The sequence below is a fragment of the Cetorhinus maximus genome, chromosome 17 (genome assembly GCF_964194155.1).
Source record: "Cetorhinus maximus chromosome 17, sCetMax3.hap1.1, whole genome shotgun sequence".
Classification (NCBI taxonomy): Eukaryota; Metazoa; Chordata; class Chondrichthyes; order Lamniformes; family Cetorhinidae; genus Cetorhinus; species Cetorhinus maximus.
Window position 1 is genome coordinate 1,041,983 of NC_135895.1, and position 16,865 is coordinate 1,058,847.

Sequence of the window (16,865 nt, forward strand, 5' to 3'; positions counted from 1 at the left end):
GTTACTGTTTGCTGATGACACTGCACTGGAATCCCAGACTGAAGCTCACTTGAAGCAGTTTGTAGATGGTTCTCCCAGGCCTGCAAGGAGTTTGGGCTTTTTAAAAAATCCATTCATTGGATGTGGGCTTCGCTGGCTGGGCCAGCATTTATTGCCCATCCCTAGTTGCCCTTGAGAAGGTGGTGGTGAGCTGCCTTCTTGAACCGCTGCAGTCCCTGTGGTGTAGGTACACCCACAGTGCTGTTAGGGAGGGAGTTCCAGGATTTTGACCCAGTGACAGTGAAGGAACGGTGATATATTTCCAAGTTAGGATGGTGAGTGACTTGGAGGGGAACTTCCAGGTGGTGGTGTTCCCATCTATCTGCTGCCTTTGTCCTTCTAGATGGTAGTGGTCGTGGGTTTGGAAGGTGCTGCCTAAGGAGCCTTGGTAAATTCCTGCAGTGCATCTTGTAGATGGTACACACACTGCTGCTACTGTGCGTCGGTGGTGGAGGGAGTGAATGTTTGTGGATGGGGTGCCAATCAACCGGCTGCTTTGTCTTGGATGGTGTTCAGCTTCTTGAGTGCTGTTGGAGCTGCACTCATCCAGGCAAGTGGGGAGTATTCCATCACACTCCTGACTTGTACCTTGTAGATGGTGGACAGGTTTTTGGGAGTCAGGAGGTGAGTTACTTGTTGCAGGATTCCTAGCCTCTGACCTGCTCTTGTAGCCACAGTATTTATATGGCTAGTCCAGTTCAGTTTTCATCAATGGTAACCCCAGGATATTGATAGTGGGGAATTCAGTGATGATAATGCCATTGAATGTCAAGGGGCGATGGTTAGATTCTCTCTTGTTGGAGATGGTCATTGCCTGACACTTGTGTGGCACCAATGTTACTTGTCACTTGTCAGCCCAAGCCTCGATAAGGTCCAGGTCTTGGTGCATTTGGACATGGACTGCTTCAGTATCTGAGGAATCGCGAATGGTGCTGAACATTGTGCAATCATCAGCGAACATCCCCACTTCTGGCCTTATGATGGAAGGAAGGTCATTGATGAAGCAGCTGAAGATAGTTGGGCCTAGGACACTACCCTGAGGAACTCCTGCAGTGATGTCCTGAAACTGAGATGATTGACTTCCAACAACCACAACCATCTTCCTTTGTGCTAGGTATGACTCCAGCCCCTGATTCCCATTGACTCCAGTTTTCCTAGGGCTCCTTGATGCCACATTCGGTCAAATGCATCCTTGATGTCAAAGGCAGACACTCTAAACTCACATTGGAATACTTTGTACAGTTTTGGACTCCGTATTTAAGAAAGGATATATTTGCATTGGAGGCCATACAGAGAACGTTCACTAAATTGGTCCCTGGGATGAGGGGGTTGTCCAATGAATAGAGGCTGAGTAACGTGGGCTTATATTCTCTGAGTTTAGAAGAATAAGAGGTAATCTCACTGAAGCACTCCAGATTCTTTCGGGCTTTGACAGGATAGACACAGAGGCTTTTTCGCCTGACTGGGGAATCTAGAAACTGGGGGCACAGTCTCAGGATAAGGGGTCAATTATTTAGGACAGAGATGGGGAGAAATGTCTTCACTCAAAGGCTTATGAATCTTTGGAATTCTCCCCAGAGAGTTGAGGATGCTCCATGATTGATTATATTCAAGATTGAGATCAAACGATTTGGAGGGAATTAAGGGAAATGGGGAGCAGCTGGGAATGTGGAGCTGAGGGACATCAGCCATGGACATCCTGAACAGTGGAGCAGGTTCAATGGGCCCAATGATCTATTCTGGCTTTTGTTTCTAAGGTTTGTGGTTTGGGTAGCTGTGGAGTTTGGGGTGTATTTGCAGGTTTGTGATGGCTTGGGGTAGTAGTTGGAGATGTTTGGGGATCAGGTCGGGGGCTGATTGCATTATTCCCCAGTCATGAGCAGCTGGAGTTTAAGTAACAAAAGCAAATCAGTAATTTGAGTAACAAGATATCAGGTCTAACATAAGACTGGTATCCTGACACTAACACTGGCTCTGACTCTCTGTCCCAGTGGGACCCTCACTGATGTCCAGCGAAACTCACCTTAGCACCTTCCTTTCCTGCAGATCCTGGGAGTCCTTGTTCCCCGGGTGGCCCAGGCGGTCCTGGGTGTCCTCTCTCACCTAACGGTCCTGTCTCTCCAGTCGGGCCCTAACAGAAACAACGGGAGTTAGAGAAGCAATAGACCAGGACATCACTCATTAATCATCACTAATCATTAAACATAACATTAAACCATGAGGACTCATGTTCATTGCAGTCTATGAAATTGAGAAGTCATTCTTGAAATTAAAACCATCAATTGTGGATAGGCTGAAGCGATTTATAATTAAGAGCTATCTTCTGATTGAGAAGCTCTTTCCAAAGAGAAAAATTTATTCCCACAGTTTACATAAAACAGATTAATAATAATTATCAAACCATTGAGAAACCCCTAAGCAGGCATCATATTTTAATGTCACTCCCGAGATTACAATGGAAATATTTATCACAGAGGATTGATTGCACCATGTGGAAGCAGAACACAGAGCTGGTAATGATCAGGAAAGATTGAACAGGCTGGGGCTCTTTTCTCGAAGAAAGGGAAGACCAAGGGATGAGTTTAGAGGTCTTTAAAGTTATAAAAGGGTTCAATCGGGTTGACATAGAAAAAATGTTTCCACTTGTGGGAGAGACCAGAACTCGGGGCTGTCAATATAAGACACTCACTAATAAATCCAATGGGGAATTCAGGAGAAACTTCTTTACACAGAGAGTGGGGAGAATGTGGAACTGTTTCCCACAGGGAGTGGCTGAGGTGAGTAGTGTCGATGTGTTTAATGGAGAAGCTGAATAAACACATGAGGGAGAAAGGAACAGAAGTATCTGCTGATAGGGGGAGATGGAGAGGGGGTGGGAGGAGGCTTGTGTGCAACAGAAGCACCAGCACGGAGCAGATGGGCCCAATGGCTTGTTTCTGTGCTGGAAGTTCTGTGTAATCCTGTTTATGTTTCTTGGGTTTAGTCCAAAGAAGATGGTCACAAATTCTAAACATGTTGAATCCATTATTTCCAGCAATGGTTTTGGCAGAATTCTTGGAGAAATGGGGTGGCTGACACATTGCACCATTTCTCCAGGACACGGTGATGAGGTTCTGCTGGCCCCTCACTCCTGAGGAATGTCCAGGCGGTGAGGCACAAATAATCTGAAGAGAATTGGAACAGCATCATCCCACTCTGCTGTATTCCGGAGTGAGACTGCATTAACACCAGGATTGTGGAGCATTGGAACATTGTGACACTGTATCACAGCCCTTATCACCACCATGGTAGAGCCAGGCCACAACAGGACCGAAATATGGAAATGAGTAGATAACAGGCCCAGATCCTGGGTTCACCTTTAATCCATTGTGGGCGGGGGAGCTTTGGGAACCATAGGGCGAAAGTCACCTGTTCCTCCCAAACTCGCTCCACTCACCACACGTCAGGTCTCCAATTAGTCAGATACTGGAGCCCAAAATGTTATTTTCTGGGAGAAATCTCTCTCATCTCCATTTGAATGAATCAACACTAACAGCTTCCACCCTCTCCCTAGTGAACCTGTTTGATAGATTAATCACCCACTCACTGAAATACTGTTTCCCCAGATTAGTTTTAAATTTCCCCGTCAAGCTCAGGCTGTGTTCTCTGGATCGACTGTCCTGGACACAGTGAGACAGCTGCTCATGGCCGACATTATCCAATCCCTTTAGATTCTAAAACCAACACTGCTCCAAAGAAACCTGTAGATAAAGCGGTCAGTTCCATTCTGCAGCCCAAGTGTCGGGTGCTGTGCAGGGGCTATTGTGGTGTCCACAATCCCCAGATGCTGGTTTATGGAGAGGCCATTGCCCAGGGCTGATTCAGCTCGGCCCAGAGTTTCAGGCCTTTTACAGCAAGCTGACCTAAGCAGTGTTTAGAAACAGACCAGAGTGTTCCAACACGGCAGTTAAAGACTGTGACCAGGCTGCCACCTGCCCAGGGTATCAATAAGACTTTATACTCTTAACATTCCTGCCCCGTTCAATGGTTCAGTTGCCAACAAAGAGTGCTCATCTGGTCAACCTCCTTCACTGCCACCCAGCTCCCACAATATGTCTATGGATTGAGTCATACCTGAGGTCCAACCACCCCTCCAGGACCTGGGGGGCCAGTCTTGCCTTGGAAACCCTGATGGAAAGAAATCAAACACATAATTAAACATCTGAGTTTGTCACAGGTCCATCATTGTATAACACTGGGGCACAGTACTGGTGGGGACAGGCCTGTCACTGTATAACACTGGGCACAGTAAAGGTGGGGATGGGTCTGTCACTGTATAACACTGGGCACAGTAAAGGTGGGGATGGGTCTGTCACTGCATAACACTGGGCACAGTACTGGTGGGAGCAGGTCTGTCACTGTATAACACTGGGGTGCAGTACTGGTGGGGACAGGTCTGTCACTGTATAACACTGGGGCACAGTACTGGTGGGGACGGGTCTGTCACTGTATAACACTGGGGCACAGTACTGGTGGGGACGGGTCTGTCACTGTATAACACTGGGGTACAGTACTGGTGGGGACAGGTCTGTCACTGTATAACACTGGGGTACAGTACTGGTGGGGACAGGACTGTCACTGTATAACACTGGGGTACAGTACTGGTGGGGACGGGTCTGTCACTGTATAAAACTGGGGCACAGTACTGGTGGGGACAGGTCCATCACTGTATAACACTGGGGTACAGTACTGGCGGGGACAAGTCCATCACTGTATAACACTGGGCACAGTACTGGTGGGGACAGGTCCATCACTGTATAACACTGGGGTACAGTACTGGTGGGGATGGGTCTGTCACTGTATAACACTGGGGTACAGTACTGGTGGGGACGGGTCTGTCACTGTATAACACTGGGGTGCAGTACTGGTGGGGACAGGTCTGTCACTGTATAACACTGGGGCACAGTACTGGTGGGGACGGGTCTGTCACTGTATAACACTGGGGCACAGTACTGGTGGGGATGGGTCTGTCACTGTATAACACTGGGGTACAGTACTGGTGGGGACGGGTCTGTCACTGTATAACACTGGGGTACAGTACTGGTGGGGACGGGTCTGTCACTGTATAACACTGGGGTGCAGTACTGGTGGGGATGGGTCTGTCACTGTATAACACTGGGGTACAGTACTGGTGGGGACGGGTCTGTCACTGTATAACACTGGGGTGCAGTACTGGTGGGGACGGGTCTGTCACTGTATAACACTGGGGCACAGTACTGGTGGGGACGGGTCTGTCACTGTATAACACTGGGGCACAGTACTGGTGGGGACGGGTCTGTCACTGTATAACACTGGGGTACAGTACTGGTGGGGACAGGTCTGTCACTGTATAACACTGGGGTACAGTACTGGTGGGGACAGGACTGTCACTGTATAACACTGGGGTACAGTACTGGTGGGGACAGGACTGTCACTGTATAACACTAGGGTACAGTACTGGTGGGGACGGGTCTGTCACTGTATAAAACTGGGGCACAGTACTGGTGGGGACAGGTCCATCACTGTATAACACTGGGGTACAGTACTGGCGGGGACAAGTCCATCACTGTATAACACTGGGCACAGTACTGGTGGGGATGGGTCTGTCTCTGTATAACACTGGGGCACAGTACTGGTGGGGATGGGTCTGTCTCTGTATAACACTGGGGCACAGTACTGGAGAGCACAAGTCTGTCAGCTGTGAGTAGAAAATCTTAAATGGATAAATTAAGATAATCATACAAACATATTTGTGATTGTGCAACTATTGATACTTGCAAAGTGAGTTATTGTATTGAGTTGAGCATTGTATTTCAGGAAGGGTCCTTGCTTCACATTAGTGTGTGTTAAACTCCATCTGCCAAGTGTCTGCTCATTTCACTTGTCTCCCTGAAGGAGAGTCATACGGACTCACTCTGCTTCTCTCTCCATAAAGGCTGTCTGACCTGCTGAATTTTACCAGCATTTTCTACTTTTATTTCAGATTTCCAGCATCTGCAGCATTTTGCTTTCATCACTGCCTCTGTTTTCCCGAATTCAGTTACTATGCGTCATATTGTTCACCACCTTTCAGATTCTTCTATCATCTGAACACAGAGAAAAACAAAACTGACTAATCCTTCCCAACATATCAGGCTGCGATTCCAGACATGAACACTCAGATTCACAAACTGGAAGCGGTTAATGTTCAAACTATTATCCATCTTGTGTGTGTGACATTCAGAATCCAGAGGGGATTGTTGACATTAATTCCCAGGACAAACTCCTGAGGTTACACAGAGGGAGTGAGGCTCTCACTCTGGGATGTTAAGCACACTGTTCCACTGTCTCTTTGGGATATTAAGCAGACTCTCCTGTTCTCTCTTTGGGAGATGAAGCACACTGTTCCACTCTCCCTGTGGGGTAATAAGCACAAGGTTCCGCTCCAGCTTTGGGATATTAAGCACACAGTTCACAGAATCACAGAATCACACAGTGCAGAAGAGGCCCTTCGGCCCATCGAGTCTGCACCGACACGTGAGAAACACCTAACCTACCTCCCTAATCCCATTTACCAGCACTTGGCCCATAGCCTTGAATGTTATGACGTGCCAAGTGCTCATCCAGGTACTTTTTAAAGGATGTGAGGCAACCCGCCTCCACCACCCTCCCAGGCAGCGCATTCCAGACCGTCACCACCCTCTGGGTAAAAAAGTTTTTCCTCACATCCCCCCTAAACCTCCTGCCTCTCACCTTGAACTTACGTCCCCTTGTGACTGACCCTTCAACTAAGTGGAACAGCTGCTCCCTATCCACCCTGTCCATGCCCCTCATAATCTTGTACACCTCGATCAGGTCGCCCCTCAGTCTTCTCTGCTCCAACGAAAACAACCCAAGTCTATCCAACCTCTCTTCATAACTTAAATGTTTCATCTCAGGCAACATCCTGGTGAATCTCCTCTGCACCCCCTCCAGTGCAATCACATCCTTCCTATAATGTGGCGACCAGAACTGCACACAGTACTCCAGCTGTGGCCTTACCAAGGTTCTATACAACTCCAACATGACCTCCCTACTTTTGTAATCGATGCCTCGATTGATAAAGCAAGTGTCCCATAGGCCTTTTTCACCACCACACTAACATGCCCCTCCGCCTTCAGAGATCTATGGACACACACGCCAAGGTCCTTTTGTTCCTCTGAACTTCCTAGTGTCATGCTGTTCATTGAATACTTCCTTGTCAAATTAATCCTTCCAAAGGGATTCACCTCACACTTTTCAGGGTTAAATTCCATCTGCCACTTATCTGCCCATTTGACCAACCCGTCTATATCTTCCTGTAGCCCAAGACACTCAACCTCACTGTTAACCACCCGGCCAATCTTTGTGTCATCCGCAAACTTACTAATCCTACCCCCCACATAGTCATCTATGTCGTTTATATAAATGTCAAATAATAGGGGACCCAGCACAGATCCCTGTGGTACGCCACTGGACACTGGCTTCCAGTCATTAAAGCATCCTTCTGTCATCACCCTCTGCCTCCTACAACTAAGCCAATTTTGAATCCAGCTGATCAGATTACCCTGTATCCCATGTGCATTTGCCTTCTTTATAAGTCTCCCATGTGGGACCTTGTCAAAGGCTTTGCTGAAATCCATATAAACTACATCAACTACACTACCCTCATCTACACACCTGGTCACCTCCTCAAAAAATTCAGTCAAATTTGTTCGGTATGACCTCCCTCTGACAAAGCCATGCTGACAATCCCTGATCAAGCCTTGCCTCTCCAAGTGGAGATAGATTCTCTCCTTCAGAATTTTCTCTCATAGTTTCCCTACCACTGATGTGAGACTCACTGGCCTGTAGTTCCCTGGCTTATCTCTACAACCCTTCTTAAATAGTGGAACCACATTAGCTGTTCTCCAGTCCTCTGGCACCTCCCCCGTGGCCAGAGAGGAATTATAAATTTGGGTCAGAGCCCCTGCGATCTCCTCCCTTGCCTCCCTCAGCAGTCTGGGACACAAATCATCTGGACCTGGAGATTTGTCCACTTTTAAGCCTGCCAACACCTCCAATACCTTGTCACTCCCTGTATCAATTTGCTTAAGAACCTTGCAGTCTCTCTCCCCGAGTTCGACACCTTCATCCTCATTCTCTTGGGTGAAGACAGACGTGAAGTATTCATTCAACACTCTACCGATGTCCTCTAGCTCCACCCATAGATTGCCCCCTTGGTCCCTTATGGGTCCTACTCTTTCCCTGGTTATCCTCTTCCCATGGATATACGTATAGAATATCTTGGGATTTTCCCTACTTTTACCAGCCAGAGCTTTCTCATATCCCCTCTTTGCTCTCCTAATTGCTTTCTTAAGCTCCACCCTGCACTGTCTGTACTCCACTAATGCCTCTGCTGATTTGCTTCTCTTGTACCTGCTAAAAACCTCTCTTTTCCTTCTCATCGTATCCTGAATATCTCTGGTCATCCATGGTTCTCTGGGCTTGTTACTCCTTCCTATCACCCTAGAGGGAACATGTTGAGTCTGTACCCTCCCCATTTCCTTTTTGAACACCCCCCACTGTTCCTCTGTAGATTTCCCCACAAGTAACTGTTCCCAGTCTACCTTGGCCAGATCCTGCCTTATTTTACTAAAATCCACTCTCCCCAATCCAAAACATTTTTTTGCAACTTGTCTAGTTCTTTGTCCATAACAAGCTTAAACTGTACCATGTTGTGGTCGCTATCACTAAAATGCTCGCCCACCACCACCTCAGCCACCTGTCCGACTTCATTCCCAAGAATTAGGTCCAGCAATGCACCGTCCCTTGTTGGACCCTCTACATATTGACCTAAAAACTAATAATGCAACACCTCCTCCTCTTTTACCCCCTCCCCTGTCTCGTCTGAAGATTCTATATCCCAGAATGTTGAGCTGCCAATCCTGCCCCTCTATCAACCACATCTCAGTGATGGCTACTATATCACAATTCCACATGTCAATCCTCACCCTTAACTCATCCGTTTTACCTGTAATAATCCTGGTATTAAAGTAGAGGCCATCCAGCCTTGCCTTACTCCCTTGAAGCTTAATGCAGCTGTACTCCCTCTGACTTGATTGTTTTACTGTATTATGATGTGTCCCTATTCTGCTAACATTCTGTGTCCCCTCCCCCTGCCGAATTAGTTTAAACTCCTCCCAACAGCACTAGCAAACCCACCCACAAGGATGTTAGTCCCGCTCTGGTTCAGATGTAGACCGTCCCACTTGTACAGGTCCCACCTTCCCCAGAAATGGTCCCAGTGATCCAGGAATCTAAAACCCTCCCTCCTGCACCAACTCTTAAGCCACGTATTCAGCTGTGCTATTCCCCTATTTCTGAGCTCGCTAGCACATGGCACTGGGAGTAATCCAGAGATTACAACCCGAGAGATCTTGCTAGTTAGTCCACTGCCCAACTCTCTGAATTCTTGATGCAAGACCTCATCCCTCTTTCTACCTATGTCATTGGTACGAACATGTACCATGACCTCTCATGTTCCGCTCTCACTTTGGGATATTAAGCAGACTGTTCCGCTCTCAATTTGGGATAATACACATGTTGCGCTCTCACACTGGGATATTAAGCACACTCTCCCGCTCTCACTTTGGGATATTAACCACAATGTTATGCTCTCTCTTTGCGTTATTAAGCACATTATGCCCCTGTCTCCTTGAGATATTAGGCACATTGCCCCCTCTTTCTTTGGGCTATTAAGCACACAGTCCCATTGTCTCTTTGGGATGTTGGGCACAATGTCCCCCTGTCTCTTTGGGATATTAAGCACACTGTTCCAGTCTCACTTTGGGATATTAAGCACACTGTCACACTGTCTCTTTGGGTTATTAAGCATATTGTCCCCTTGTCTCTTTGGCATATAAAGCAGACTGGCCCGCTCTCAATTTGGGATATTGGGCACACTCTTCTGTTCTGTTTTTGAGATATTAAGCACATGGTTTCTCTGTCTCATTGGGAAACTAAACACACTGTTCCAATCTGACATTGGGATACGAAGCACACTGTTCCACTCTTGCACTGGGATATCAAGCACACTGTTGCACTCTCAATTTGGGATATTAAGCACACTGTCCCGCTTTAACTTTGGGATATTAAGCACACTGTTCCTCTGTCTCTTTGGGATAATACGGATGCTGTTCCCCTCTTGCATTGCGACATCAAGCACACTGTTGTGCTCTCAATTTGGGATAGTAAGCACACTGTCCCGCTTTCACAATGTTAAGCACAATGTTACACCCTCTCTTTGCGTTATTAAGCACATTATCCACCTGTCTCTTTGAGATATTAGCCACACTGGTCCCTCTCTCTTTGGGCTATTAAGCACACTGTCCCACTGTCTCTTTGGGATATTGGGAACACTGACCCCCTCTCTCTTTGGGATATTAAGCACACTGTCCCACACTAACTTTGGAATATTAAGCACACTGTTCCACTCTCACTGTGGGATATTAAGCACATTGTTCCACTGTCTCTTTGGGATATTAAGCATACTGTTCCATTCTGACTTTGGGATATTGGGCACACTGACCCACTGTCTCTTTGGGATATTAAGAACATTGTTCGGTCCCACTTTGGCATATTAAGCACACTGTTCCTCTGTCTCTTTGGGATATTAAGCACACTGTTCCACTCTCTCTTTGGGATATTAAGCACACTGTTCCTCTGTCTCTTTGGGATATTAAGCACACTGTTCCAATCTCACATTGAGATAATACGCACACTGTTCCCCTCTTGCATTGGGACATCAAGCACATTGTTCCGCTCTCAATTTGGGATAATAAGCACACTGTCCCGCTTTCACGTTGGGATATTAAGCTCACTGTTCCGTTCTCACTTTGGGATATTGAGCACATTGTTCCGGTCTCACTTTGGGATATTAACAAAGAACAAAGAACAAAGAAAAGTACAGCACAGGAACAGGCCCTTCGGCCCTCCAAGCCTGCGCCGATCATATTGCCCGTCAACTAAAACATTTTGCACTTCCGGGGTCCGTATCCCTCTCTTCCCATCCTATTCATGTATTTGTCAAGCTGCCTCTTAAACACCACTATCGTACCTGCTTCCACCACCTCCTCTGGCAGCGAATTCCAGACACTCACTACCCTCTGCGTAAAAAACTTGCCCCACACATCACCTTTATAGTTTTCTCCTCTCACCTTAAATCTATGTCCCCTAGTAATTGACTCTTCCACCCTGGGAAAAAGCTTCTGACTATCTACTCTGTCCATGCCACTCATAATTTTGTAAACTTCTATCAAGTCGCCCCTCAATCTCCGTCGCTCTAGTGAGAACAATCCGAGTTTCTCCAACCTCTCCTTATAGCTAATAACCTCCAGACCAGGCAGCATCCTGATAAAACTCCTCTGCACCCTCTCCAACGCCTCCATATCCTTCTGGTAATGTGGTGACCAGAATTGCACACAATATTCCAAGTGTGGCCTAACCAAGGTTCTATACAGCTGCAGCATGACTTCCCAGCTTTTATACTCAATACCCCTGACAATGAAGGCAAGCATGCCATATGCCTTCCTGACTACCTTATCCAACTGCGTTGCCACTTTCAGTGACCTGTGGACCTGTACACCCAGATCCCTCTGCCCGTTGATGCACTTAAGGGTTCTGGCATTTACTGTGTAATTCCTGCCTGTATTAGACCTTCCAAAATGCATTACCTCGCATTTGTCCGGATTAAACTACATCTGCCATTTCTCTGCCCAAGTCTCCAACCGATCTATATCCCGTTGTATCCTTTGACAATCCTCTTCACTATCTGCAACTCCTCCAACCTTGGTGTCGTCTGCAAACTTACTAATTAGCCCAGTTATATTTTCCTCCAAATCATTTATGTATACCACAAACAGCAAAGGTCCCAGCACTGATCCCTGCGGAACACCACTAGTCACAGCTCTCCATTCAGAAAAGCACCCTTCCACTGCTACCTTCTGTCTTCTATGACCAAGCCAATTCTGTATCCATCCTGCCAGCTCACCTCTGATCCCGTGTGAATTTACCTTCTGTACCAGTCTGCCATGAGGGACCTTGTCAAAGGCCTTACTGAAATCCATGTATATAACAGCCACTGCCCTTCCATCGTCGATCATCTTTGTCACTTCCTCGAAAAATTCGATCAAGTTAGTGAAACACGACCTCCCCTTCACAAAACCATGCTGCCTCTCACCAATACGCCCATTTGCTTCCAAATGGTAGTAAATCCTGTCACGAAGAATCTTCTCCAATAATTTCTCTACCACTGACATAAGGCTCACCGGCCTGTAATTTCCTGGATTATCCCTGTTACCCTTCTTAAACAATGGAACAACATTGGCCATTCTCCAGTCCTCTGGGACTTCACCCGTAGCCAGTGAGGATACAATGATTTCTGTCAAGGCTCCAGCAATCTCCTCCCTTGCCTCCCTCAGTACCCTGGGGTAGATCCCATCTGGCCCTGGGGACTTATCCACCTTAATATTCTTCAAGACGCCTAACACCTCCTCTTTTTTGATCTCAACATGATCCAGGCTATCTACACACTCTTCCCTAGACAAATCGACCGCTAAGTCCTTCTCTTTGGTGAATACTGATGAGAAGTATTCATTTAGTATCTCTCCCATTTCTTCTGGCTCCACACACAGATTCCCACCTCTGTCCCTGAGTGGGTCTACCCTTTCCCTGGCTACCCTCCTGCTTTTTACATATGTATAAAAGGCCTTGGGATTTTCCTTAATCCTGGTTGCCAGTGACTTTTCATGCCCCCTCTTAGCCCTCCTGACTCCTTGTTTAAGTTTCTTTCTACTTTCTTTATATTCTCCACAGGCTTCATCTGTTCCCAGCCTTCTTGCCCTTACAAATGATTCCCTTTTCTTTTTGACTAATCACACAATATCCTTCGTTATCCAAGGTTCCTGAAACTTGCCATGCTTATTATCCTTCATCCTAGCAGGAACATGCCGGTCCTGAATTCTTATCAAATGACGTTTGAAAGCCCCCCACATGTCAGTTGTTGATTTGCCCTCAAACAGCCGCCTCCAGTCTAGATTCCTCAGTTCCTGCCTAATATTGTTATAATTAGCCTTCCCCCAATTAAGCACCTTAACCCGAGGACTCCTGTTATCCTGATCCACCAGTACCTTGAAACTTACTGAATTATGGTCACTTTTCCCGAAATGCTCCCCTACTGAAACTTCGACCACCTGGCCGGGTTCATTCCCTGATACCAGGTCCAGTATTGCCCCTTCCCTAGTTGGACTATCTACATATTGTCTCAGGAAGCCCTCCTGGATGTACCTTACAAATTCTGGACCATCCAAACTCCTAGCACTAAATGATTCCCAGTCAATATAGGGAAAGTTAAAATCACCCACATGCTGTTAATCACACTGTTCCGCCGTCTCTTTTGGATATTAGCAACACTCTTCCCCTTTCTCTTTGGGATATTAAGCACACTGTTCCAATCTCACTTTGGGATATTAAGCACACTGTTCCGCTCTCACTTTGGGATACTGAACACCCTGTTCCAATCTCACATTGAGATAATACGCACACTGTCCCCCTCTTGCATTGGGACATCAAGCACATTGTTCCGTTCTCAATTTAGAATAATAAGCACACTGTCCCGCTTTCACGTTGGGATATTAAGCACAATGTTATGCTCTCTCTTTGCGTTATTAAGCACATTATCCCCCTGTCTCCTTGAGATATTAGGCACACCGGCCCCTCTCTCTTTGGGCTATAAGCACACTGTCCCACTGTCTCTTTGGGATATTGGGAACACTGAACCCCTCTCTCTTTGGGATATTAAGCACTCTGTTCCACTCACACTTTGGGAGATTAAGCACACTGTCCTGCTCCAATTTGGGATATTTTAACACACTGTTCCGGTCTTGCTTTAGGATATTTTCACACACTGTTCCATTCTATCTTTGGGATATTAAGCACACTGTTCCGCTCTGCCTGTGCAATATTATTCACACTGTCCCGGTCTCAGTTTGTTCTCACTTTGGGATATTAAGCACACTGTTCCACTCTCTCTTTGGGATATTAAGCACACTGTTCCACTCTCTCTTTGGGATATTAAGCATAATGTTCCTTTCTGACTTTGGGGTATTAAGCATAATGTTCCTCTCTCCCTGTGGGATATTAAACACTGTTCCGCTATCTCAATTTGGGATATGAAGCACCCTGTTCCTCTCTCACTTTTGGATCTTAATCACACTGTTCCACTGTCTCTTTTGAATATTAGCAAGACTCTTCCCCTGTCTCTTTGGGATATTAAGCACACTGTTCTGCTCTCACTGTGGGATATTAAACACTGTTTCCCTCTCACTTTGATATATTAAGAACACTGTTCCGTTCTCCCTGTGGGATATGGAGCACACTGTTTCCCTCTCACATTGGGATCTTAAACACACTGTTCCACTGTCTCTTTGGGATAATAAACACACTGTTCCGCTGTCTCTTTTCGATATTAAGCACACTGTTCCATTCTCATTCTGGGATATTAAGCACACTGTTCCTCTCTCACTTTGGGATATTAAGCACACGGTTCCTCTCCCACTTTGGGATATTTTAGCAAACTGTTCCGTTCTTGCTTTTGGGATCTTAACCACACTATTCTGCTGTCTCTATGGGACGTTAAGCACACTGTTCCTCTCTCACTTCGGGATATTAAGCACACTGTTCCACTCTCTCTTTGGGATATTAAGCACACTGTTCCTCTCTCTCTTTGGGATATTAAGCACACTGTTCCACTCTCTCTTTGGGATATTAAGCATAATGTTCCTTTCTGACTTTGGGGTATTAAGCATAATGTTCCTCTCTCCCTGTGGGATATTAAACACTGTTCCGCTATCTCAATTTGGGATATGAAGCACCCTGTTCCTCTCTCACTTTTGGATCTTAATCACACTGTTCCACTGTCTCTTTTGAATATTAGCAAGACTCTTCCCCTGTCTCTTTGGGATATTAAGCACACTGTTCTGCTCTCACTGTGGGATATTAAACACTGTTTCCCTCTCACTTTGATATATTAAGAACACTGTTCCGTTCTCCCTGTGGGATATGGAGCACACTGTTTCCCTCTCACATTGGGATCTTAAACACACTGTTCCACTGTCTCTTTGGGATAATAAACACACTGTTCCGCTGTCTCTTTTCGATATTAAGCACACTGTTCCATTCTCATTCTGGGATATTAAGCACACTGTTCCTCTCTCACTTTGGGATATTAAGCACACGGTTCCTCTCCCACTTTGGGATATTTTAGCAAACTGTTCCGTTCTTGCTTTTGGGATCTTAACCACACTATTCTGCTGTCTCTATGGGACGTTAAGCACACTGTTCCTCTCTCACTTCGGGATATTAAGCACACTGTTCCACTGCCTCCTCCAGACTCTCACATCGAACACTGCTGACCCCCAACATATAATTCTGCTCATCCACAAATCTGCTGCCCCACATCTGAACTCACACCAATTGCTGTTCAACCATCATCCAGTTTGCTCCACTGGCTTGCTGTCCTGTGATGTGTCAATTTTAAAATTATCACATCACTCCATGGCCTTACTCCTCCCTATCTCTGTAACCTCCGCTAGCCCCTACACCCCTCCCTATCTCTGTAACCTCCGCTAGCCCCTACACCCCTCCCTATCTCTGTAACCTCCTCCAGCCCCTACTCCCCTCCCTACCTCTGTAACCTCCGCTAGCCCCTACACCCCTCCCTATCTCTGTATCCTCCTCCAACCCTTACATCCCTCCCTATCTCTGTAACCTCCTCCAGCCCCTACTCCCCTCCCTACCTCTGTAACCTCCGCTAGCCCCTACAGCCCTCCCTATCTCTGTAACCTCCTCCAGCCCCTACTCCCCTCCCTACCTCTGTAACCTCCGCTAGCCCCTACACCCCTCCCTATCTCTGTATCCTCCTCCAACCATTACATCCCTCTCTATCTCTGTAACCTCCTCCAGCCCCTACTCCCCTCCCTATCTCTGTAACCTCCTCCAGCCCCTACTCCCCTCCCTATCTCTGTATCCTCCTCCAACCCTTACATCCCTCTCTATCTCTGTAACCTCCTCCAGCCCCTACACCCCTCCCTATCTCTGTAACCTCCGCTAGCCCCTACACCCCTCCTTATCTCTGTATCCTCCTCCAACCCTTACATCCCTCTCTATCTCTGTAACCTCCTCCAGCCCCTACTCCCCTCCCTATCTCTGTAACCTCCTCCAGCCCCTACTCCCCTCCCTATCTCTGTAATCTCCTCCAGCCCCTACACCCCTCCCTACCTCTGTAACTTCCGCTAGCCCCTACACCCTCCCTATCTCTGTAACCTCCTCCAGCCCCTACTCCCCTCCCTACCTCTGTAACCTCCGCTAGCCCCTACAGCCCTCCCTATCTCTGTAACCTCCTCCAGCCCCTACTCCCCTCCCTACCTCTGTAACCTCCGCTAGCCCCTACACCCCTCCCTATCTCTGTATCCTCCTCCAACCCTTACATCCCTCTCTATCTCTGTAACCTCCTCCAGCCCCTACTCCCCTCCCTATCTCTGTAATCTCCTCCAGCCCCTACACCCCTCCCTACCTCTGTAACTTCCGCTAGCCCCTACACCCTCCCTATCTCTGTAACCTCCTCCAGCCCCTACTCCCCTCCCTACCTCTGTAACCTCCGCTAGCCCCTACAGCCCTCCCTATCTCTGTAACCTCCTCCAGCCCCTACTCCCCTCCCTACCTCTGTAACCTCCGCTAGCCCCTACACCCCTCCCTATCTCTGTATCCTCCTC

General features: G+C 47.2%; 1 protein-coding gene across 1 annotated transcript in view; it reads right to left on the reverse strand.

Annotated features, from left to right (window-relative positions):
* The window catches only part of LOC144692126 (uncharacterized), a 161,816-nt gene that overhangs the window by 105,571 nt on the left and 39,380 nt on the right, over positions 1–16,865 (reverse strand). Inside the window, exons 12-13 of the mRNA XM_078560623.1 lie at positions 4,153–4,206; positions 2,063–2,170 (exon numbers count right to left, since the gene is read on the reverse strand). Of these exons, the coding sequence (XP_078416749.1) occupies positions 2,063–2,170; positions 4,153–4,206 (162 nt within the window). The remainder of the gene's footprint in view (positions 1–2,062; positions 2,171–4,152; positions 4,207–16,865) is intronic.